This window comes from Canis lupus, chromosome 20 (genome assembly GCF_048164855.1).
Source record: "Canis lupus baileyi chromosome 20, mCanLup2.hap1, whole genome shotgun sequence".
Classification (NCBI taxonomy): Eukaryota; Metazoa; Chordata; class Mammalia; order Carnivora; family Canidae; genus Canis; species Canis lupus.
Genome location: NC_132857.1, coordinates 43,669,450 through 43,694,272, shown reverse-complemented (window position 1 = coordinate 43,694,272; position 24,823 = coordinate 43,669,450). Strand labels below are relative to the sequence as shown.

Genomic DNA, 24,823 nt, shown 5'->3' with positions numbered 1-24,823 from the left:
AGTTAGTTAGTTAGTTAACATGGTATAGTGTTAAGTTTCAGGGGTAGAATTTAGTGATTCATCACCTGGTATAACACCCAGTGCTTATTACAAAAAGTGTCCTCTTAATGCCCATCATCCATTTAACCTATTTCCCCCCTCACCTCCCCTCTAGCAACCCTTGTTCCATCCATGTTTTTGCAAATGGCAAGATTTCATTCTTTCTGACAGCTGAGTAATATTCCAGTGTGTGTATGTAATACCGCATCATTTTTAAAAAAAATTTTTTAAATTTACTCATGAGAGACACAGAGAGATAGAGAGAGAGGGAGACAGAGACACAGGCAGAGGGAGAAGCAGGCTCCATGCAGGGACCAAAGTGGGACTGGATTCCGGGTCTACAGGATCAGGCCCTGGGCTGAAGGCGGCGCTAAACCACTGAGCCACCCGGGTTGCTCCCTTTTTTATCTATTCATCCATCGATGGACATTTGGGCTCTTTCCATATTTTGGGAATTTGGACAGTGTTGATATGGAGGTTCCTTGCAAAGTCAAAAACAGAACTATCCTACTACTCAGCAACTGTACTACTAGATATTTACCCAAATAATACGAAAACAGTCATTAAAAGGGGGCACATACACCCCAATGAACCAAATGGATTAACAGATATGTCAACATTTCACCCTAAAGCAGCAGGAAACACATTCTTTTTAAATATTTTCCAGAGAAGATCATATATTAAGCCACAAAACAAGCCTCAAAAAATTAAAAAACATTTAAGTCATACCATGCATCTTGTGTGACCACAACACTATGAGACAAGAAGTCAACCATTAAGAAAAAATCTGGAAAGGGACGCCTGGGTGGCTCGGTGGCTGAGCATTTGCCTTTGGCTCAGGGCGTGATACTGGGGTCCCGGGATTGGGTCCCATATTGGGCTTCCTGGGAGGGTCCTGCTTCTCCCTCTGCCTGTGTTTCTGCCCCTCTCTCTCTCTCTCTCTCTCTCTCTCTGGGTCTCTCATGGATAAATAAGTGGGAACTCCTTAAAAAAAAAAATCTGGAAAGACCACAAATAATATGCTACTAAACAATGAATGGTCAAATCAGGAAATAAAAGAAGAAATAAAAAGTACATGGAAACAAATGAACATGAAAACACACTAGATCAAAACCTTTAGGATGCAGCAAAAGCAGTATTAAAAGGAAAATTTATAGCAACACAGGCCTAACTGGAGAAGCAAGAAACATCTCAAACAACCTAACCTTATACATAAAAGAGCTATAAAAAGAACCAACAAAGTCTAAAATCAGAAGGAAGGAAATAATGTACAGCAGAAATAAATGAAATAGAAACTAAAAAACATTAAAAGCAGATCAATAAAATCAGGATCTGGTTCTCTGAAAAGAATAAAATTGATTAACCTCTGGGCAAACTTAAAAAGAAAAAAAAGAGAAAGGACTCAAATAAATAGATTTAACAAAGCGAGAGAAGAGAAATAAACACCACAGAAATACAATTTTAAGAGAATACTGTAATAAAATATATGAAAACAAACTGAACAACCTAGGAGAAATGGATAAACATCTAGAAACATATAAACTACCAAATCAGAAACAAGAACAGAAAATTTGAACAGACCAATTACCAACAAAGAAATTGAATCAGTAAACAAAACACTCCCAAGAAACAAGTCTAGGACCAGATGGCTCAACAGACAAATTCTATCAAACATTCATTCATTCATTTTTAAAGATTTTATTTATTCATTCATGAGAGACACACAGAGAGAGAGGCAGAGACACAGGCAGAGGGAGAAGCAGGCTCCATGCAGGGAGCCCAACATGGGACTCGATCCAGGTCTCCAAGATCATGCCCTGGGCTGAAGGCGGTGCTAAACCACTGAGCCACCGGGGCTGCCCATCTATCAAACATTTAAAGAGAAGTTAGTAGCTGTTCTTCTCAAATATTTCCAAAAACTAGGAAAAAAAAGGGGGTGGGGGGAGACTTCCAAAATCATTCTATGAGGCTAGCATTACCCCGATACCAAAACCAGACAACACACAAAAAGGAAACTACAGGACAGTATCTCTGATGAACACATACACAAATATCCTCAACAAAATACTATCAAACTGAATCCAACAATACATTAAAAAAAAAAAATCATTCACCATGGTGTGCCTGGCTGGCTCAGTTGGTAGAGCATGTGACTCTTATATTGGGGTCTAGCTTAAGTTCCACATACTGGGTAGAGTTTACTTTAAAAAAAAATCAATCACCACAAACAAATGGGATTTATTCATGGGTTCCAAGTGTGGCTCAATATTTATATATGAATCAACATGATATACCACATCAATAAGAAAAAGGATAAGAACCATATGATCATTTCAATAGACAGGGAAAACATGTGACAAAGCATAACATCCATTTATGACAAAAACCCTCCACAAAGTAGGTCTGGAGAGAAAATACCTCAACATAATGAATGCCATACAAAATCCACAGCTAACATCACCCTCAATGGGGAAAAAACTGAGGTCAGGAACAAGATAAGGATGTCCACTCTCATCACCTTTATTCAACATAGCATTAGAAGTCCTAGCCACAGCAATCAGACAACAAAAAATAAAAGGATCAAAATGGCTCGAAATAAGTAAAACTTTCACTATTTACAGATGACATTTTACACAGAGAAAATCCTACAGACTCCACCAAAAAACCGCTAGAGCTGATAAATGAATTCAATGAAGTCACAGGTAACAAAACCATTGCACAGAAATCTGAATTTCTATATACCAATAACGAAGGAGCAGAAAGAGAAACTAAGAACATAATCCCATTACAATTAGACCAAAAATACTAAGACACCTAGGAATTTAGGTGTCACTAAAGAGGTGAAAGACCAGTACTCTGAAAACTATAAAGCACTGATGAAAGTGAAGAGGAGGGGATCCCTGGGTGGATCAGCGGTTTAGCACCTGCCTGCAGCCCAGGGCGTGATCCTGGAGTCCCGGAATTGAGTCCCTCATCGGGCTCCCTGCATGGAGCCTGCATCTCCCTCTGCCTGTGTCTCTGCCCCTCTCTCTCTCATGTGTCTCATGAATAAATACATAAAATCTTTAAAAAAAAAAAAAAAAAAAAAAGGAAAGAAAGAAAGAAAGTGAAGAGGACACAAAGAAATGGAAAGACATTGAACTACACCCATGGACTGGAAGAACACATATTGTTAAAATGTCTGTAGTACCCAAAATAATCTATACATTTAATATAAGCTCTATTAAAATATCAACAGCATTTTTCTTTTTTTTTTTTTTTAATTTTTATTTTATTCTATTTTATTTTACTTATTTATGATAGGCACACAGTGAGAGAGAGAGGCAGAGACACAGGCAGAGGGAGAAGCAGGCTCCATGCACCCGGAGCCCGACGTGGGATTCGACCCCGGGTCTCCAGGATCGCGCCCTGGGCCAAAGGCAGGCGCCAAACCACTGCGCCACCCAGGGATCCCATCAACAGCATTTTTCAAAGAACTAGAATGAACAGTCCTAAAATTTGTATGGAACCACAAAACCCCCCAGAGTTGCTAAGAGTGATCTTGAAAAGCAAAGCTGGAGGCATCACAATGATGAACTTCAAGTTATATTACAAAGCTGCAGTAATCAAAACAGTATAGTACTGGCACAAAAGTAGACACAAGTATCAACAGAACACAAAAGGAAACTCAAAAATAAAGCCACAACTATATGGTCAATTAATCTCCAACAAAGTAGGAAAGAATATGCAATGAAAAAAAGAGTCTGCAACAAAAGGTGCCAGGAAAACTGGACAGCTACACGCAAAAAAATGAAACTGGGCCACTTTCTTACACCATACACAAAAATAAAGTCAAAATGGATTAAAGGCCCAAATGTGAGACCTGAAACCATAAAAATCCTTGAAGACAGCACAAGCAGTAGTTTCTCTGATATCAACTGTAACAACATCTTTCTAGATAGGTGTCCTGAGGGAAGGGAAACAAAAGCAAAAATAAACTATTGGGACAACTCTGTACAGCAAACTAGATAATCAACAAAACTAAAAGGCACCTTCTGGAATGGGAGAAGATATTTGTAAGTGACATATATAATAAAGGGTTAGTAACCAAAATATATAAAGAACTTACAAAACTCACCATCTATGGGGTGCCTGACTAGCTCTTTAGTGGAGCACATGACTCTTAATCTTGGGGTTGTGAGTTAATGCCCCATGTAAGGTATGGAGATTATGTAAAAATAAAACCTTAGGGGTACCTGGGTGGCTTGGTCAATTGTGCGTCCGACTCTTGATTTTGGCTTGGGTCATGGTCTCAGGGTCATGGGGTTGAGCCCTGCACTGGGCTCTGGACTTAGCAAGGAGTCTGCTCATCTCTTTCATTCCGTCTCTGCTCCTCCCTGCACTCGCATGCTCTCTCTCTCTAAATATATAGAAATCCTAATAAATAAATAAAATCTTAAAGAAAATAACCTCAACATCCAAAAATGAATAATCCAATTTAAAAATAGGCAGAAGATATGAATGGACATTTCTCCAAAGAAGACAACCAGATAGATTATCAACACATACATGAAAAGATACTCATCTTTTCATCATCAGAGAAATGCAAAACTACAATGTGGTACCACTTCACACCTGTTAGAATGGCTAAAATTAAGAAGTGTTGGCAAGAATGTGGAGAAAGGGAAACCCTCTTGTACTGTTGGTGGGAATGTAAACTGGTGCAGCCACTCTGGAAAACAGTATGGAGATTTCTCAAAAAGTTAAAAATAGAACTAACCAATAATCCAGCAATCACACCACTGGGTATTTACCCAAAGAACATAAAAAACACTAATTCAAAGGTGTACATGCAACCCTATGTTTATAGAAGTATTTACAACAGCCAAATTATGGAAGCAGCCCAAGTGTCCACTGAATGATGAATGGATAAAGAAGATGGGGTATATAAACACCACAGAATATTATTCAGCCATAAAAAAGAATAAAATCTTGCTACTTACAACTACATGGATGGAGCCACTTACAATGCTAAGTGATAAAGTCAGCCAAAGACAAATACCAAATGATTTCACTCATATAGGGAATTTAAGAAAAACAAATGAGCAAAGGGAGAAAAGAGAAACAAACCAAGAAACAGACTGTAGAGAGCTGATGGTTAACAGAGGGGAAGTGGATGGGTATGAGGGATGGATGAAATAGGTGACAGGGATATTAAGGAGTGCGCTTGTGATGAGTACTGGGTGATTAAAATAAAAACTTAAAAAAAGAATGCAGTGAAATCCAGACTGTGGGAAGCTACAGGAAAATCCAGTGAGAATGGGAATCTAAATACTCAAAAAAAAACAACAACTCATCAATCAATAGCAATATAATGGACTCCAAACAAACATTTTGTGCAATGTAAATATTGACTAGATAATGATAAAAAGGAATTACTGTTAACCTTCTAGATTTCCTAAGGGATGACAATATTGTGGCTATTTTTTTAAAGTTCTCAACTTTTAGGGGCACCTACATGGCTCAGTTGGTTAAGTGACAGACTTTTGACCTCAGCTCATCATGAGTTCACGCCCCAAGTTGGGCTCCACACTGGGTATGGAGCCTACTAAATAAATAAATAAAGTTGAGTTAGTTCTCATCTTTTATATATTAATATTTTAAAAAGGAAGTATTTTAGAACTTTTGCACACACATGGGTCAATCTCTTCTTTCTGAAAAAATTCTATGACTCCGAACTCTAGAATTCACTTTTGACTGTTTTAAGTTCAAAACTAAAATGATTACATGGAGAAAGCAAATGAAATTTTTTTTTAAAGATTTTATTTATTCAGGAGAGACACAGAGAGAGAAGCAGAGACATAGCAGAAGGAGAAGCAGGCTCCCTGCAGAAAGCCTGACATGGGATTTGAGCCCAGGACCCCCGGATCACAACCTGAGCCAAAGATACTCAACCACTGCGCCACCCCGGTGCCCCAAGCAAATGAATATTGATGACAAAAAGTGAACTAGTTTTCAAGATTTACTAGATAGGTATTTATTCAAATGTATGAAATACTGGAGGCAGAAAGCTGTTCATTTTAGTTTTATTTGAAATTACAAAGTATGGAAATAATGTTACTACTCATCAACAGGGACAGGCTAAATAAATCCTCCTACAATATACAATAAAATATTAAGTCATTAAAAAAAGAGGAAGTTCCTTGTCAGTGTGAAATGTCTGAGAAAATATGTTTAAGAAAAAAAAAAGCAAGCAAGATAGTGTCTATGGTACACTACTGGTTGGCTAAATGGGGGGTGGGGGGCAAAAAAGTTAAACCTACTTGTTGCATGTGCATAAAATATTTCTGAATGGCCACAAAAGAACTGGAACATTAGGGATCCCTGGGTGGCGCAGCGGTTTGGCGCCTGCCTTTGGCCCAGGGCGCGATCCTGGAGACCCGGGATCGAATCCCACGTCGGGCTCCCGGTGCATGGAGCCTGCTTCTCCCTCTGCCTATGTCTCTGCCTCTCTCTCTCTCTCTGTGACTATCATAAATAAATAAATAAATAAATAAATAAATAAATAAATAAATAAATAAATAAATAAATAAATAAATAAATAAAACTGGAACATTAGTGGACTAGAGTCGAGTGCCTGAGGGATAGGATGTCCTTTTTACATTTTTGAATTTTGGACCAAGTGAATGTCTTACCTATTTTAATTAACTCATTAGTTAAAATGAAATTAACGTTTAAAAAATGGATCTTCTACACATTCTCCAATGCTAATCTGAGCATTAGCATTTATTTAAAAATAAAATGAGGGCAGCCCAGGTGGCTCGGCGGCTTAATGCCACCTTCAGCCCAGGGCATGATCCTGGAGACCCAGGATTGAGTCCCACGTTGGGCTCCCTGCATGGAGCCTGCTTCTCCCTCCGCCTGTGTCTCTGCCTATGTTTCTCTCTCTCTCTCTCTCTCTCTCAATCTCTATCTCTCTGTGTCTCTCACAAATAAATAAATAAAACTTAAAAAATAAAAAATAGATAAATAAATAAAAATAAAATGAAACTCCAGCCTCTGGGTGGCTCAGGAAGTTGGGTTTGGGTCATGCTCCCAGGGTCCTAAGATAGATTCCTGCATTGGACTCCTTGCTCAGCAGGGAGTCTGCTTCTCCCTCTCTCTCTGCTCCTCCCCTGGCTCATGCTTTCTCCTTTTGTCTCTCAAAATAAATAAATAAAATCTAAAATAAAATAAAATAATGAAACGGACATCCTAAAAAAAAATGAAATTATATAATGCCTAAGATTTGTTCTAAATAATAAGTGAGGAAAAGAGTAGAAGGCACTGATGAAACAACACTGGCCATGAGTTAGCAGAAGTTGAAGATAGTGGGTTCATGGTATTTCTTTTACTATTTTCCTTACTTCTGTATAAGTCTGAAATTTTCCATAATGAAGTAAAAAAAAAAAAAACTACAAAGAATTAAGATTAGAGCTCTATTCATACCTGAGTATGAACTGAAATACGTGTCTACTGAAACAAAGGCATCAACACTGTTTGCAAGAATATAACACAATCCAGAGTGTCTACAACAATGTACAAGATACAATCCAAAATGTCTTGATACCATGATCCAACAGGAAAATGTAACCCACTCTCTGGAGAAAAGGTAAACAAAGACCAACCCTGAGATGAGCTAGATTCTGGAAATATCAGACAAGGGACTCTAAAGTAGCCATTATAACTCAATGAAATAAAGAAAAATGAAATGAATTAAAAGATAAGTTGAGGGCTGCCCGGGTGGCTCAGTGGTTTAGCGCCGCTTTCAGCCCAGGGCGTGAGCCTGGAGACCCGGGATCAAGTCCCACATGGGGTCCCTGCATGGAGCCTGCTTCTCCCTCTGCCTGTGTCTCTGCCTCTCTCTCTGTGTCTCTCATGAATAAATAAACAAAATCTTTAAAAAAAAAAAAAATAAGTTGAATAAAATGATGGTAAAAGGTACTCATGGACTGAGGATAACTACTATAACTTTTTTGTGAGTCAAATTATTTCAAAGTAAAAACTTAGAAGAGGAAAGGGAGATGGAAGGAAGAATAAGAAAATCCAGAATTATTTTACCTGCACAATGGTACCAGCACTTTGGAAGACACCTTGGTGGCTTCTTATAAAATTAAACATATTCTTAGCACACAACCCAGCAATCACAACCTTGGTACGTACTCAAAGGAAGTAAAAAAATTTATGTTCACACAGAAACCTGCACACAGATTCTTACAGCAGCTTTATTCGTAATTGCTAAAACTTGGAAGAAACCAAGATGTCCTTCATTGAGTGAATGAGTTAGTAAACTATGGTACATCTAGACAATGGAATAAAAAGAAATGAACTATTAAGTGATGAAAAGACAGGGAAGATAGCTTAAATGCCTATTACTAAGTGGAAGAAGCCAATCAGAAAAGACTACTATATGACATTCTGAGAAAGGCAAAACTATGGAGACTGTAAAAAGATCAGTGAGAATGAACAGGCAGAGCACAGAGAACGACATTTAGGGCAGTAAAAATATTTTGTGCTGTACTGATACTATTTCGATGGATTCATGTCATTATACATTTGTCTAAACTCATAGAATGTACAATACCAAGAGAAAACTCTAATGTAATCTATGAACTCTGCTTGATGTGTCAAATATGGATTCATTATAATAAATGTACCACTTTGGTGGAGGATGTAGATAGTGGAGCAGGAAGAAAATAGGAAATCTGTACCTTCCTCTTAATTTTGTTGTGAACCTAGAACTGCCCTAAAACAACCCTATTGGGTCACTTAGTCTCACTCCTGATTTTGGCTCAGGTCATGATCTCAGGGTCATGAGATCAAGCCCCACATGGGCTCCATGTTGGGTATGGAGACTGCTTAAGATTCTCTCTCTCATTCCCTCCCCTACTTGCACAAGTTCTCCCTCTCTAAAAAAATAAAAATAGGATCCCTGGGTGGCGCAGCGGTTTGGTGCCTGCCTTTGGCCCAGGACACGATCCTGGAGACCCAGGATCGAGTCCCATGTCGGGCTCCCTGCATGGAGCCTGCTTCTCCCTCTGCCTGTGTCTCTGCCTCTCTCTCTCTCTCTCAGTCTGTGACTATGATGAATAAATCAATAAAATTAAAAAAATAAATAAATAAAAATAAAATAAAATTTAAAAGTCTATTAAAAAATGGTTAACTTAAAAAAGTTATATATAACTAAAAGCTAATATATTTATTATAAATGTATTACCTAATTTTATCTAAAATAAAAATTCACTGGGGGCACCTGGCTGGCTCAGTTAGGAGAGAACATTACACCCCAGGTGTAAAGGTGTAGAGATTACTTAAGAAATAAAAATCTTAAAAACAAAATAACAATTCACTAAATGGGCTTAAGAACAGAGAGAGATGATAAAGAAAGGTCAATGTGTTTATAGATCAAAAAGATTATCCAATCTAAAGAAGAGAAAAAAAAAAGAAGAAAGTCAATCTGTGGGATAATATCAAGAAGCCTAACATACATGTAATTATTTCCAGCAAGGTAACAGAAAAAGAGAAAAATATTTTAATAAATAATGGTTCCAAATTCTTCAAATTTAGCTAGTCATATACTTACAGACTTAAGAGGTTCAGTAAACCTCAAGCAGAATAAACACAAAGAGAAACGCATAGGCATATTATGGTCAACTGCTGAAAACCAAAGAGAAAATCCTGAAAGCAGAGAGAAAAGCAATACATTCCATATATGGGGAAACACTGCTACGGACAGAAACTTATCATCAGAAAACTATGGAGACCAGAAGATCCTTAAAAGGTCCCTACCCCCCCACAAAAAAACCTGGAAACCCCAGATTTTGTATCCAGCAAAAATATCCTTCTAGAATGAAGATAAAACAGACATTTTTATTTTTCAGAGACAAAGAGAAGTATTTTGCCAGAAGAGCTGTGTAACAAAATGCTAATAAGCAAGGGGTGCCTAGGTGGCTCAGTCAATGTAGACGCCTGGTTTCAGCTCAGGTCACGTTCTCCTGAGTCATGAGACAGAACCCTGCACTGGGCTCTTCACTCAGCAGGGATTTTGCATGAAGATTCTGCCCCTCCCTCAAATAAATAAATCTTAAAAAAAAAAAAAATGTTAAGGGAAAAATTTCAGGCTGAAAGAAAGTGCTAACAGAGGAAAACATACTCAAAAGGGAATCAAGAATTTGGCAATGATAAATATCCAGGTAAATGTGAAAGTATCCTGCTTAACAGCTAATTGAGCTACAGTGACTACAGCATCCCCTAGTTGTGTACACATCCAGAATTTGACTGATCCTTAGATGTAAAACCTCAAAATGAGACTACTGAGAGGGGACCTGGCAGTTATTCCTCAAATATTCAAAACCTGTTATATGTAACTTCATAATAGCTCTAAAGTTAATGAGAAGTTATAGGGCATCAAATTTCATCTCAACATGGAGAAGAATTTTTCTAAAAACTAGGGTTTTGATAATAGGCTTCCTTTCAACGTAATGAGTTTCCTGTCATTAAATAGAGGCTTGATAATTATCTATCTGGGATGCTAGAGTAGGATTATCTTTTAGGATACTAATCTACTAATCTCTTGATTTATCTCACTCTCTGATGCCCAATACAAAGACGTATCACACCATGCAACTCTGAACACAATCCCTAACATACAGTATAACTTTTCTTTTGTCTTTTTCTATCAACCCTTCTGCAGTCACATCTCTGATTTCCACAAGCTCTATTGTACAATTACCTTTTAATTCTAATATCTAAAAATGCAAATACTATTTCTTTTCGCAAATACTATTTTTTAAATGTGTATAGTATCTTATAGGTTATAAAAACAATTCCAAATACATTAGTTCATGTGAACCTTTCAAAATCCTTTGGATGAAAAGATAATTATAAAATTACTAAGTGTCATAATGACAGTTCCTGAACTACAGCACAGTAAAAAGAAATTACAAATCAACTATTCGGGACTGTTGCCTATTTGGATTTGAAAGGCATATTCACTGACTTTATCCTTTTCTGCCACTATATGACCAACACCTGTATTTAAGGCAACCCTTAAATTTTAAGTTAAATTAATGTGACAGAGGAGAAACACAATATTTTTATTTTTAAGGATATTAATCCCTGGCCTTTAAAACAAAGTGAAGGGCTACTTTTATCTGTATCCAAAAGGGTTCACTAAAAATTACCTGTTGCAGAATCTGACTTTGTTTCAGAAGTGGGTGGTGTCTCACAAAGCCCCACATTTCTGGACTGAGAGTTTTCAGAAGTGTTGTTAGGTTCACATGAGGTGGGTGGAGTAGAGACTGAACTTTCTAATTGGCTGCCATTTGCCACCGATGTTTCACCTTTTAATGAGTGCATCTAGGGAGAAAACACACTGGAATTTAATGAACAGGTAAGCCTCTAAACCTCCAGGCAGATGAGGCCAAACTATAAGTAAGTCAACTGTCTCTGTAGAAGGGAAAAGTACCAAACTTTCTAAGTAGATGATCCTAAACTATTTAATCCTAAACATGGAATAATCACACTGTGGAACTCAACTACAATGTGACAAGAGCATGAAAAAAAGCACACTGATTTTTCCTTCAAATTAGAATTCAAGGAAAAAGAGTTTCAAGCTATCTTAGCCATCTGCCCAAAGAGGATGCTAATGAGAAATTGATTAAGTTCCTCAAAATGTGCCAAGCAATACAGTTTGGAACTTTTAATATGCAATCTCTCTCTTGCAACAAAGTAACAGTGATGTGTATTAACAGTTGAGTGAGGGAGGAGAGATGGAGAGTAAGAAGTCACTCATTAGGTACAGGTACTTATAACTTCACAATGCTATTTTCCAAACCAACCCAGGAAGACAGTACTTGCCACCTTTTAAGTTAAATGGCATGACAGGTTTCTGATTATACAAAGTAGCTCCAAAAATATTCCAATGTCAAGTTTCTGAGTATCATTTTCCCACATTTGTAACAAAGAAATTCTGTTCCTTCTTACCTGCCGGACTTTGTGAATTCTGGTAACAAGTTCATCTGCAGAAATACTTCCTGCTATCACTTCCAAGGGAATTCCACTGTCTCCAATAAAGAAACTGGATGGAACACACACTACGGGATCTGTACAACTTAATTAAGTCTAACGATTCATGAAAAACAAGGGGATAATTTTATGAAATACTATTGATAACAAAGCAAATCTCTGTGAATTTTACAATGTTATCAGCTAACATGTTTACCAAATAATTTCAACTGCCATATCAGTATGCTTGTCATGCATGTGATAGGTAAACTGATTTATGATTTATTTGTGTTATATATCTGAGAACATCCACTACATTCTCCCCTATTTTAACTTTTACATCTTATTTTACCTCTAGACAGCTTCTAACATTCCAACCAAACTGCTACATATTGCTTTCCAGATACTGACATTAAAAAAAACTCCCCATAGATCCCCTTTGCTACAATGTATTATCTCAAAGGACACATAGTAGTATGGTTTCCATAAACAAGAATGCATGAGTTCCTAAATGAACAATTTTGAAATCATGAATTAACCAAATAAAAAAAAAAAAAAAAAGGGAAATCCTCAGGCAAAATATGTATCAAACCAATTCTTCATTGAAAGGATACAGATTTGTGAAAATTGTAGGCAGGCTTCACTGTAAAACAAAATCAAACAGAAAATCACTAGATGCATCCAAATGCTTCCCAAATACTCAGTTGTTTTTATAAAAATTTACTGTACCAATTAAAAGTATTTTTCTGAAAGGACCAGTTCCTTTCATAGTCATCTGTTGCAAGGAGAAAAATCCAATTCTTATTTTACAGACATTTTTTTTAAAATAATTTTTAGATTAAAGAGCTACTTGCTCTTGCAACCCACAAACTAGTTGCTGAATCTAGTGACTAAAAATCAAGTTAGTATCTGCCATGTTGCTTCCTCAGTAGCAAGTACACTTGAATACAATATCTTAACTTGTAACAAGATATTAATGCTTATGATTTACTTGTGCAGTACCTTGTAATAACAAATGATTCCAAACCTAAATATCCACCAGTAAAAACTAATTATGCAATTATAAAAACGATACAAAAAAGTATGTCAAAATGCTACCACTTTTGTAAAAAAGGGGAGGAAAATAAACAAGAATGTACTGTGAGGGACCTAAAAAAGTCCTTATGCCCATTTAACTAAACAACTTCATTCCCAAAAATAGGATCCAAAAGAATAGTCAACCTTTCAGAGATAATTGATATACAATTTACAGTTAATTCCAAGTTCTTAGATGCTGAGGATCACAGTTCTTTTGCATTACTTGTGCACGTCACATTGTTGGTTGGTGCACCAGGAGAACAAAAGTTTTTCAGCAAGATACCATAATGTATTATTTGGAAAATGGCAATCAGAACTTAAAGTCTCTGATAATGCCTTAGAGAAAAATCAACATTCTTACAGTCTTAAGAGTATCACCATCAAGCACAACAAAAGACAACGGTCATAATACTTTAAAAATTAACATCTATATAAGCAAACCTTTTGGTATCGATTTTAATAGCAACAAAACTGTCTGAGGATGCTTCTGTCACCTTCTCATCTTCCCAACTTGCAGCCATCTGTGTAGACTGCTCATCATCACCTGTAAAACATTTCAAGGATACTTATAAGGCCAGTATCTGCTGATTCTTTTCACTCAGAATATAGAATTTCAACAAACACTATTTTCTACCAAATTAAAAAATTTCCCATAAAATGCAAAGTTTGACTATATGCACTGTTAACATGATAAAAAGTCATGAAAAACAGCTCAGGATGCTAAAACAAACAAACAAAAACAAAAACAAAAAAACAGTAATGAAGATGTAATGAAAAAGAATGAAGCTGTCTAGACTTTACAATTTTCTTAAAAAAGGCATCCAAATTATGAAGTAAATAGTATCAAAATAATTAGAAGTCATAGTAGAAATTTACATTGGCTATTTTGCATTTTGTGCACATAATTTTATTTTATTTTTTAAAAGATTTTTTTTAAAAAAGTGGGGAGGAGAGGGAGAGGCAGGCTCCCTGCTCAACAGGAAGCCCAAGACAGGCTCAATTCTGGGACCCCAGGATCATGACCTAAGCCAAAGGCAGATCCCCAACAACTGAGCCACTCAGGCACTCCTGTAGATGTGATTTTAGAAAATAAGTGCATAACACACTTCCTTTATGTAGCACTTTTCTGCTGAGTTCAATTTCTCCACACCACAACATCACTCTCCAGAATTCCTCCAAGGTAGACAAAAGCAGGTGCAATTCTGATTGCAGTTTGGGACTTGCCTTTTAGAATAGGAGGCATGCTAATTATAAAAGTTATGCTGATCCACGGGCATCCGGGTGGCTTAGTTGGTTAAGCATCCTTTTTTTTTTTTTTTAAGATTTTATTTATTTATTCATGAAAAACATACAGAGAGAGGCAGAGACATAGGCAGAGGGAGAAGCAGGCTCTATGCAGGGAGCCTGATGTGGGACTTGATCCCAGGACTCTGGGATCATGACCTGAGCCAAAGGCAGACACTTAACCACTGAGCCACCTAGGTGTCCCTAAGCATCCACTCTTGATTTTCGCTCAGGTCAGGATCTCAGGGCTGTGAGACTGAGACCCTACTGTGGGCTCCACACTCAATGGGAGTCTGCTTCTCTCTTCTTCTCCCTCTGCTCGTGCACGTGCACACACTCTTTCTGTAAAACAAATAAATCTTAAAAAAAAAGTTACATTGATCCAAAATTCATCCATGGTGATAGAATTCAACACAGTGACTACTTGGGTGAAGGTGCTACTGATTGGAAAAAAGCATGAAGGAGGCTTTTGGGGGTGCTGGAAATATTTCTATCTTATCTGGATGAGAGTTATACCAGTGTGTTAATATATAAAAGTTCACTGAGCTGCTCACTTAATATTTTTCACTTAATATACTGTATATCATACTTCAATGACAAAAAATTTTTTAAGATTTTATTTATTTTTTCATGAGAGAGAAAGAGAGAGAGAGGCAGAGACACAGGCTGAGGGAGAAGCAGGATCCACACAGGGAGCCCAACCTGGGACTCGATCCTAGGTCTCCAGGATCATACCCTGGGCCGAAGGCAGCACTAAACTGCTGAGCCACCCGGGCTGCCCCACAAAATGTTTTAAAAGTTATACCCATCAAGAGGTTGCTTCCTTTCTAGCCTTATAATATCTAGACATTGACATAACCACTTAGTGGTGGGCAGAAGGAACCTTACCCAAGTAGGTCAATGAAAAATATTTCTGAGGTTTAGCAGAGCTAAGTGCTTTCTCAAGGGTGAACCACCTCTGCCAATTTACAGTCTAAAAAAGTTCTCAGGTCACACTTTTTTTGTTTCACAAAAATGAGATAATTCTGTATCTACTCTTCCATAAACTGTTTTCTTCTCATTTGCAGCCCCCTTTCCCAATTTAATCCACCCTCAAATGGTCTCCCTAGCTCCATCTATTCTCCACCCCGCCCCCATCAAGACAGCTTTTTTTTTTTTAAAAAAAAGACAGCTTTTATTGTATCTTTAAAATACCACAAATAGATCTGAAAAATCATCCAGCAGCTATCTAGCTGTTGTTGTAGCTGGACAACTTAGATCTTATTCCTCAGCCTGCTGAACTGTTCCTTTTTCAGAAACATAGATAACTATCCAAAAATTTTCTGATATCTTTGTTTTTAAATGTGTGGCTTGCTAAATCAAAGCAGCTGACTTTGATACAAGTCCAATGTCACTTCCTTCAAGAATTAACTCATTTTTCTGGGCTTGAGATACTGAATAAGCAACACTGGGCCTCATCTGAACCCTGCAGGTGTTTTTCACTCAAGAAATTCAGATTTGAACAAGAGAACCATTCTTCTGAATAAATGTTGATGGGAAGTGAGCATACGCAGACCTCACCTTGTAATGGAAGCCGAGTGTAGGTCCCTTGAGCTTTTTTTTTTTTTTTTTTTTAAAGTAATCTCTACATCCATCATGGGGCTCAAACTCACAACCCCAGGTCAAAAGTCACATACTCTACTTGACTGAGCCAGCCAGGAACCATCCCCATCATGTACGTACTGTACGTTAACTACAGGTAGTGCAAATAGGGGCAAGTTCTAGTTCCCCATCATTTGTCAACTTGGAGCCTCTTCTTTTTCTCTCCAAGGAGACGGAGTTCTACACTGATGTGACTGAAATTCCTTCAAAGGGTTCCTCTGAGGTCTTTCATAATAACTGTGCATCTCTTCATAGTGAGGTCGACATTTTCTGGCATGTCACCAGCCTGACATCTGAATGCAGCAGATGTGGCAAAGCTGCTCAGGCTATTCTTAATACAGCAATTTTCATCAAAAAGTTGTATCACATCAATCCTCCGCTCAAAATCCTACAATGGCTCCCAATTTCCCTCATAGTAAAAGCCAAAGTCTCTTCGAATAGCCTCACGCTTCCAGTTACATCTCTGGCCTCATTTCCTCTTTCCCTTCTTTCATATTCTGCTAACACAAAGACACTCACTTTAAGGTCTTTGTGCTAGTTGTTTCCTCAGCCTGGAATGGTCTCCCCTCAGATTTTTACATGGTTAACACTTAACTCCCTTAAATCATTATTAAAATATTATCTTTTCAATAAAGCTTTCCCTATTCCCTACCTTAAAATGACAGTCTTTAGGGGCAGCTGGCTGGCTAAGTCAGTAGAGGATCTCGATCTTGGGGTTGTGAGCTCAAATCCTATATATATAATATTATAAATATTATATATATATATACACACACATACACACATATAAAATAACAGCCTCTAGACAGTCCCAAAATTCCCTAATTTCCTTTCTTTCCTTGTAATACTTACGACCTTCTGGTAGACTATGTGCTTAACTTACTATGTTTACTGTCTGTCTCCTTCAACCAGGCTCCACGATACAATACAGGCTCCACGAGAGCAAGTATTTTCTGGAATGAAAGCTAAACTCTTGGGGCACCTGGGTGGCTCAGTAGTTGAGCAGCTGTCTTCAGCTCAGGTTGTGATCCTGGGGTCCTGGGATCAAGTCCTGTACTGCGCTCTCCGCAGGGAGCTTACTTCTTCCTCTGCCTATGTCTCTGCCTGTTTCTTTCATGAATAAATAAAATCCTTTTTTTTAAATGTTTTTTTTAAAGATTTATTTATTTATTCATGAGAAACACACAGAGAGAGAGAGAGAGAGAGAGAGAGGCAGGCAGAGACACAGGCAGAGGGAGAAGCAGGCTCCATGCAAGGAGCCTGATGTGGGACTCGATTCCGGGTCTCCAGGATCACACCCTGGGCTGCAGGCGGCGCTAAACCGCTGTGCCACCGGGGCTGCCCCTAAAATCCTTTTTTTTAAAAAAAGCTAAATCTCTGGTATAAATATCTTGGCATATCTACAATAATTGACTAATGCTGAACACTTGAGTATATTTTCTATGTGAGATGAGATCCAGGAATAGGAGCTTGACAAATCTGGCCATGGAAAAGTGAACAGGGACTAGAATGAATCCACAGACCAGGACCAAAAAGAATGCCCATTAACAAACTCCCAGATGTTGAGGAAGCAAATGGGAAAAACTATCATTTGCGGTGACATTATTCTGGGTATATCATCAAACACTATAGGGTGAAATGTAAAATTCCAATTAAATGACAAAATTATCAACCTGGAAAATAACTATATGGGAACATTCTTACTACAAACAAGTTTTAGAGAAAGCTGTGAAGCATGAGACACCTTTTTTTATTCATTTTTTCATGCATTCACTATTTTATTCCACATTTACTACTTAGTCCTAGGCATTAGGCTGCAAGCTAAGTGTGAAACAAATGAGACATTGCCCTCAGTGGAGCTTAAGAATATAAAGGTACAAAAAATTACTTGTTTAGTAAACAGTTATAAATAATTATAGTAATAAACACTGTGGAAAAAAGAACAAATCTAGGAGAGAAAATAATAAGACCTTTTTTAGATCAGCCAGGGAAGGCTTCTCTAGGGCAACATTTAAGGTAAGACCTAAAGGATGAAAAAGCTGAGCCACGTCAAGAGCCAGAACAGTTCACTAAGCAGGACTTTATGTGTAGGAAAAGGCCTGTGACTAGGAATGTCATGAACAGGGAACACAAGACAAGAGAAGACAAAAGGGTTGAGAGACAAAGATGAATTCCACACTTCGGATTTATCCACCTGGATGTAAAAGTCGTGCCATTTACTAAATGTACAACACTGGTGGGAGAAAAAAACAAATTCAGAGTAAATACATTTTCACACTTGAGAATCCTATGAGGCATCTAAGTGGGGCTGTCAAGTGGCAGCTTGAAGTACAGATCTCCTACTTCTGAAGTTGGTACTTTTTACTATGTTGTACCATGTGGAGAGGTTCCCAAATATCACATCCCCATTAGCAGTGTGTGTCCATAATTCACTCTAATGGCAGCAATAGCAGCTTGACCAACAGAGATACAAGGTTGAACAGAATTACTTAATCCACTGAGACCTTTCTTAACTCTACAGAGTAAGATTAACTGCCAACTTCAGTATCTTTAGCTTCTTATTAATCAGTATATGAACTATGCTATGGAGTTAGATAGGCCTAAAATTTTAGCAGAAACTATTGTGTCCAGAGATGCCTGGGTGACTCAGCGGTTAAACGTCTGCCTTCAGGTCAGGTCGTGATCCTGGAGTCACGGGATCAAGTCCCACATCAGGCTCCCTGCAGAGCCTGCTTCTCCCTCTGCCTGTGTCTCTGCCTCTCTCTCTGTCTCATGAATAAATAAAATATTTAAAAAAAATAAAAAGAAAGAAAATGTGTCCTTCCTCGGTAGTATCAGCAATATCCAAAGTTAAAGACACTTAAAAAGACCAATCAAGGGTTCCTGGCTGGCTCACCCGATAAGAGCATGAGACTCTTGATCTCAGGGTTCCGAGTCTGACCCCACATAGGGTGTAGATATTAAAACTTAAAAAGAAACAAAAAAAGAATACAAACTCAGAAGCAAAGAGTTGCAGACCCTAGTAGAGCCAGGAATTCCAACCCAGAAAAGGTCAACTAGCCAAAAATCTAAAAGCTTTTGTGGTCTGTATGAACCAAAAAAGGCAGTAAATAGTGTCTGTCATGAATTTTTTTTTTTTTTTGTCATGAAAATTTTAGCCCAGAGACGCCTGGGTGGCTCAGCAGTTGGGCGTCCGCCTTCAGCCCAGGGTGTGATCCTAGAGACCCGGTATCGAGTCCCGCGTCGGGCTCCCAGCATGGTGCCTGCTTCTCCCTCTGCCTGTGTGTCTCTGCCTCTCTCTCTTAGTGTGTCTCTCCTAAGTAAATAAATCTTTAAAAAAAAGAAAAAATAAAATAAAATAATAAAAATAAATTAAAAAATCAAAAAAAAATTTTAGCCCACTAGCAACACAAGTCTGTGAATTGACACCTTTGTTTCAGTTTCCCTGTCAGATATTCTACCTTCCCATGAATAGAATAAAAATCTTCAGTTTTTAGGGGATCCCTGGGTGGCTCAGTGGTTTAGCGCCTGCCTTCAGCCCAGGGCCTGATCCAGGATCCCACAGTCCCTCTGCCTGTGTCTCTGCCTCTCTCTCATGAATAAATAAAATCTTTAAAAAAAAAAACAAACAAACTTCAGTTTTAATTCAATTTACGTAATCATAATACTTTGAAAATACTTGTTAAATTCTTGTCTGAACTAGTAGTAATCTCTCCAGTTTCAATACTACAATTTTAATTCATGCACGAAAATTTCACTAAACAACTTGCCTAAAGTGCTTCCCACTTGAGGGGTTATATGAACCAAAACAGACCCCTAAGATGACTTCATCTCACCTGAAAGATATTTTTTTAATTTCCTACTGAGTTAGTTTATTATTGTTGAGGTATCCCATACCAGAAAATCATGAGTTCTGGATATGAACAAAGGTCTACGCAACATGTTAAGCATTGCAGTTTCAAGACCCCGCTGTCTACATATTCCTGGCATGAAACTAATCCTACCTAGTGTTGGAGATTAACTTCCTAGAACTCTAGAAAAGCCAACGGTATTTTGAACAGGTCAAAGGACAAATTCCTTTGACACACTGCTTAGTCTTCCAACATTCAACTGAGTCAATGATATTCTACAAGCATCTAATAGGTGCTCATCAGTAAAGGGTTAACTGAAGAATGTATATATACACACACAGAGCACCAAAGACCTCCAACTTTATTTTGCTACACAAATAATCAGCACTACTGTTTCCAAATGTTGGTTAATTAAATCTAACATTTATTTCTAATTAACTATTTAGCCTAAAAGTGCCTTCTAGGAACACTGAGACACCATCAATTGTGTTTTTCGTTTAAAAAACGACTACCATAGGGGCACCTGGTGGTTCAATCAGTTAACTGTCTGACTCTGGATTTCAGCTCAGGTCATGATCTCACAGTCCTCGGATCAAGCCCTGTGTTGAGCTCCGGGCTCAGCAGAGAGTCAGCTTGAGGATTTCTCTTCCTCTGTTCTCCTCACTTTCTAAAGTAAATAAATAAATAAGTAAAAAAAAAAAAAAAAAAAAAAAAAAAAAAAGACTTCTATCATCCTAGATTTCCTGATTTCTACACCAATTTCATTAATATATGAAGTCTACAGTTGCCCTGTTTTTCTCAAAAACAAAAAAGACACCTTGAAGCTGCTAAAAAAAAAAAAATTTGTCAAGACAAGATGGAAATACTTTTTGTGACCCTAATGCATGTCACTTAACCACTGTGGACGTAAATTTCCTCAGCTATAAAATGGGTGTAATAAAACCTGTTCTACTTACCACAGGAATCAACTGAAATTTATTTGAAAAACATCTAAAGTGCCATAAAACTATTACCATACTCTCAATAAGCAGAGTTATTTAATTTTCCTTTCCTTTTTAATCCTTTTTTAATCCCACTTTTTTTTTCCTTACAGGATTACAGCAGTTATGTATGCGAAATTCAACTCTAAAACAGCATAGGAGGATCAAACTGCTCTTCTAATTAACAACACTGAGCTAAAAATTTGGTAGGACTCAATCATCAATTTCAAATCTGAGGTTAAGCGAAACTCCTATTTTAGCATTTGTTCTTCGCTGCAGTGCACAAAGTTACAGAGCTGTTATCTGGTCTCTCGAGAGTCGTAAGTTAGTAAGTGCACCGTTATTAAACACAAATAGTTGAAATAATACATCGCGGGGACGCCCTGAGTAGCTCAGCGGTTTAGCGCCCGCCTTCGGCCCAGGGCATGATCCTGGAGACCCGGTATCGAGTCCCGCCTCGGGCTCCCTGCATGAAGCCTGCTTCTCCCTCCGCCTGTGTCTCTGCCTCTCTCTGTGGCTCTCTCATGAATAATTAAATAAAATCCTAAAAAATAATAATAATAATAATAATACTCCGCAAAGTAACATAAGTCACAAGCGCGAATTTGATTCATGTCATGAGAATCAGCAAAACCACACAGGCATAGGTTTTAACTGTAAATCCCGAAGATTTCTGTCATAAAACAGGGCAGTAATAAAAGACGGAGCAAAACAAACCAGAGCTAACACAGGATAAACGAGTTAGCTCACGCTCTGGAAACTACAGATACCAGGCCTGGCAGACGACAAAAACGAACCAAGGACTCAACGTCGACTTCTTCTCAACAAACGGCACAAAAATCAAGTTGCGACTCGGCAAATATTCCACCTTAGATTCTCTGCCCCCTCTCATTATTATTTAAAAAAAAAAAAAAGAAGAAAGAAAAAAGAAAAATCCAACCTATATAAAGCTCAAAAGTTTGCGTTTCAGGAACGTGCGACCGCCAGCAGCCGTGAACATCAGGTGGCTTCTCTTTGTGGCTTACCGATGACACAGCTTTCTTCCTGACAGTCCACAACTAATTACGAACCCAACCGTCTGCAGAACGACCTGTCTCTACCCGCACCTAAACACTCAGGCTACACCCGCGTTCAAGCGTCGCGGAGCGCGTCCGGGGGGACAGAGGGGTGACCCGGGCGCCGAGCAGGCGCTGCTGGGTCCCTGCGCCCACCCCGTGCGGGGCGCCCCGCAGCGCGGCGGGCGGGGGGGGCGGGGCCTGCGGGACGCGGCCGCGGGCCCCGGGCTCCGCCAGGGCGGTGGGCGGGGCTCCGCGCGCTCCGGGGGCGAGGCGGGGACGGCGCCTCAGGCCGGGGTGAGGGGAGAAGCGGGCGCCGGGGGCCCGGCCGGGCCCGGCGAGCCCCCGACGGACGACGGAGGCGCTGGGAGGCCGGCGACGGCGGCCCGGGTCTGTCGGAGCGCCGAGCAAGGGCAGGGGCGCCCTGGGATGGGAGCGAGGCCGGAGGGGCGTCCGGCCACAACTCGGGCCCCCGCCCCCTTCACCTGCCACGAAGACCACGAAGACCGCGCCGCTCCTCTTGGCCGACGCGATGGCGGCCGGAATGGCGCCCTGGAACCACAACATCGCTCTCCTCGGGCCCAGGCGCTCGCTCCGAGTGTCGTCGCCGCGGTCCCGAAGCGGCCCCGCCCTCCCCTTCGTCGGCCCCGCGGCCCCCGCAGCCCCAGCGGCCGGCCCCCCGCCTCCGCGCAGGCTCGCAATCCAGTCAGCAGCCCCTCGGGGTGCGCGCAAGCGCGCGGGCCGGGCGCTCCCTGCGTCCCGTGACGCAACACGTCGCCGTCGGCGCCACGCCCCAGAGCCTTGTCTCGTTGGCACGTTGGGGCGTGCGCGCAGCCGCTGGGCCTCAGACCCCGCCGTTCCGGAAGCGGAAAAAGCCGGTGGGAAAGATGACTCGCCGCTACGGCGCGTCGGCGGCGCGACGCGTGAGGCATGACGGGAGTGGTAGTCTTCCCAGGCTCGCTTTTCCCCTGGCGTGGAAGATGTGACTGTGGTTTCCGAGGGAACGGCTGAAGGGGGCGGCAGTGAGCGCCTTTTCTCAAGTCGTAGAGGAGGGGAGCGGACGCGGTGCTCCTGGTGGAGGAGATGCTCTTGGACACCTTACATATGGAGGAAGTCGTCCCCGCTCCGCCCCGAGGAGAGCCCTAATTGTGGACGATGTAATTCTTTTTTTAATGATTAGTGGCCGTTGTGCGATAGGGGGTGTTTCTCTGTATGGAACGAAGTGGGCTTTGATTCTGCTGAACTTGTCAGCCCAACTTAGGGGAAGAGAGGGTGAAAACCACCGCAGCCCCCTTCCGTGGTACCAGACAGCCCCTGACCCCAGGGCGGCTGGAGGGAGACTGCAGGGCCCCGGCAATTCACTAGTTGTCCGCTAGGCCTCGGTCCGGAACCTCAAAACACTGGCTACGCTGTTGCCCCAGCTACTTCCCAAAGTAACTTGGAAACAGAATAATCGGGATCCCTGGGTGGCTCAGCGGCTTAGCGCCTGCCTTTGGCCCAGGGTGCGACCCTGGAGTCCCGGGATCCAGTCCCACGTCGGGCTCCCTGCAGGGAGCCTGCTTCTCCCTCTGCCTGGGTCTCTGCCTCTCTCTGTGTCTCTCATGAATAAATAAATAAAATCTTAAAAAAAAAAAAAAAAGAGACAGACAATAACGATTCATTTTCCATGGTAATACAAAAGAGGAGGTCAGGTAATGCTTTTGTTTACAATTTCATATGAGAATGTCCTCTAATCGAGATATGGCATTTCGTGGTTAGTTGCCATTAAAATAACTGATCCGGAGCTCAGGCTGGCTAAGTCGGTGGAGCACGTGACTCTTGATCTTGGGGTGTGAGTTCCAGCCCCATATTGTGCATAGAGATTACTTAAAAATGAAATCATTTAAAAAAAATTAAAAATATAAAACGAAAACTGATCCATATTTAATACGTTCTGGAATTACAGCCTCTAAGAACTATTAGCTAAGGTTTATATTTTTTTAAGTTGCATAGATTATTATATTATACATCCTACATCGATTGAATTGCCCCCTCAGCGGTACAATCATTTGACAATCTTTGCAGAATTAAGGTGCTACATCTGAAAACACCTCTTTTTTTTTTTTAATTTATTTATTTATGATAGTCACAGAGAGAGAGAGAGGCAAAGACACAGGCAGAGGGAGAAGCAGGCTCCATGCACCGGGAGCCCGATGTGGGATTTGATCCCGGGTCTCCAGGATCGCGCCCTGGGCCAAAGGCAGGAGCCAAACCTCTGCGCCACCCAGGGATCCCCACCTCTTTTTTTTTTTTTAAGATTTTATTTATTTATTCATGAGAGACACAGAGAGAGAGAGAGGCAGAGACACAGCCAGAGGGAGAAGCAGGCTCCATGCAAGGTCTCCAGGATCCCAGTCTCCAGGATCACGCCCTGGGCTGCCCAAAACACCTCTTTCCTCTAAATATTTTACCTAAAAACAGTTAACAGCTTGCAATCCAATTTATATTTACCTTTTTCTAATCAGGCCTCTTGTATATCAACTTTAAATGGATTTCTTAAAATTCAGTTTACCTATAAATTCTTTCAGTAGAGTGATGTCTTTATTTCTAATGTTAGACTTAAACAATGTAAGAACCATTCATAGCCTTTAATTCATTTATCAAATATTTATTGCTCATCTACTAGGAGCTAGACATACATAATTGGCATGGGTAAAGTGAGGCAGTCAGACAAGGGCCCTGCCTTTGTGACTGCACAATCTAAAGAAGAAGGCAGACATTGAACAAGTGATTGTATGTGAGGATGAATGTCACAAAAGGGGAGATTCTAAGTGCTTCAGAAGTGTGTGATGATGTGACCAAACATGGAGAGCAGAGTTAAGAAAAAAATGAC

At 39.9% G+C, this 24,823-nt stretch overlaps 1 protein-coding gene across 3 annotated transcripts in view; it reads right to left on the bottom strand.

Annotated features, from left to right (window-relative positions):
* UBXN4 (UBX domain protein 4) overlaps window positions 1-22,725 on the bottom strand; it is a 49,398-nt gene extending 26,673 nt beyond the window's left edge. The window contains exons 1-5 of one of the 3 annotated variants that reach the window (XM_072789036.1): window positions 22,437-22,725; window positions 13,582-13,684; window positions 12,678-12,706; window positions 12,043-12,161; window positions 11,241-11,415 (exon numbers count right to left, since the gene is read on the bottom strand). In XM_072789036.1, the coding sequence (XP_072645137.1) occupies window positions 11,241-11,415; window positions 12,043-12,161; window positions 12,678-12,706; window positions 13,582-13,684; window positions 22,437-22,518 (508 nt within the window). In that variant the 5' untranslated portion in view covers window positions 22,519-22,725. Of the gene's footprint in view, window positions 1-11,240; window positions 11,416-12,042; window positions 12,162-12,677; window positions 12,707-13,581; window positions 13,685-21,836; window positions 22,155-22,436 lie in introns of those variants that run through there. The other 2 variants (XM_072789037.1, XM_072789038.1) reach the window with 2 other exon arrangements.
* Window positions 22,726-24,823: the final 2,098 nt, after the last annotated feature.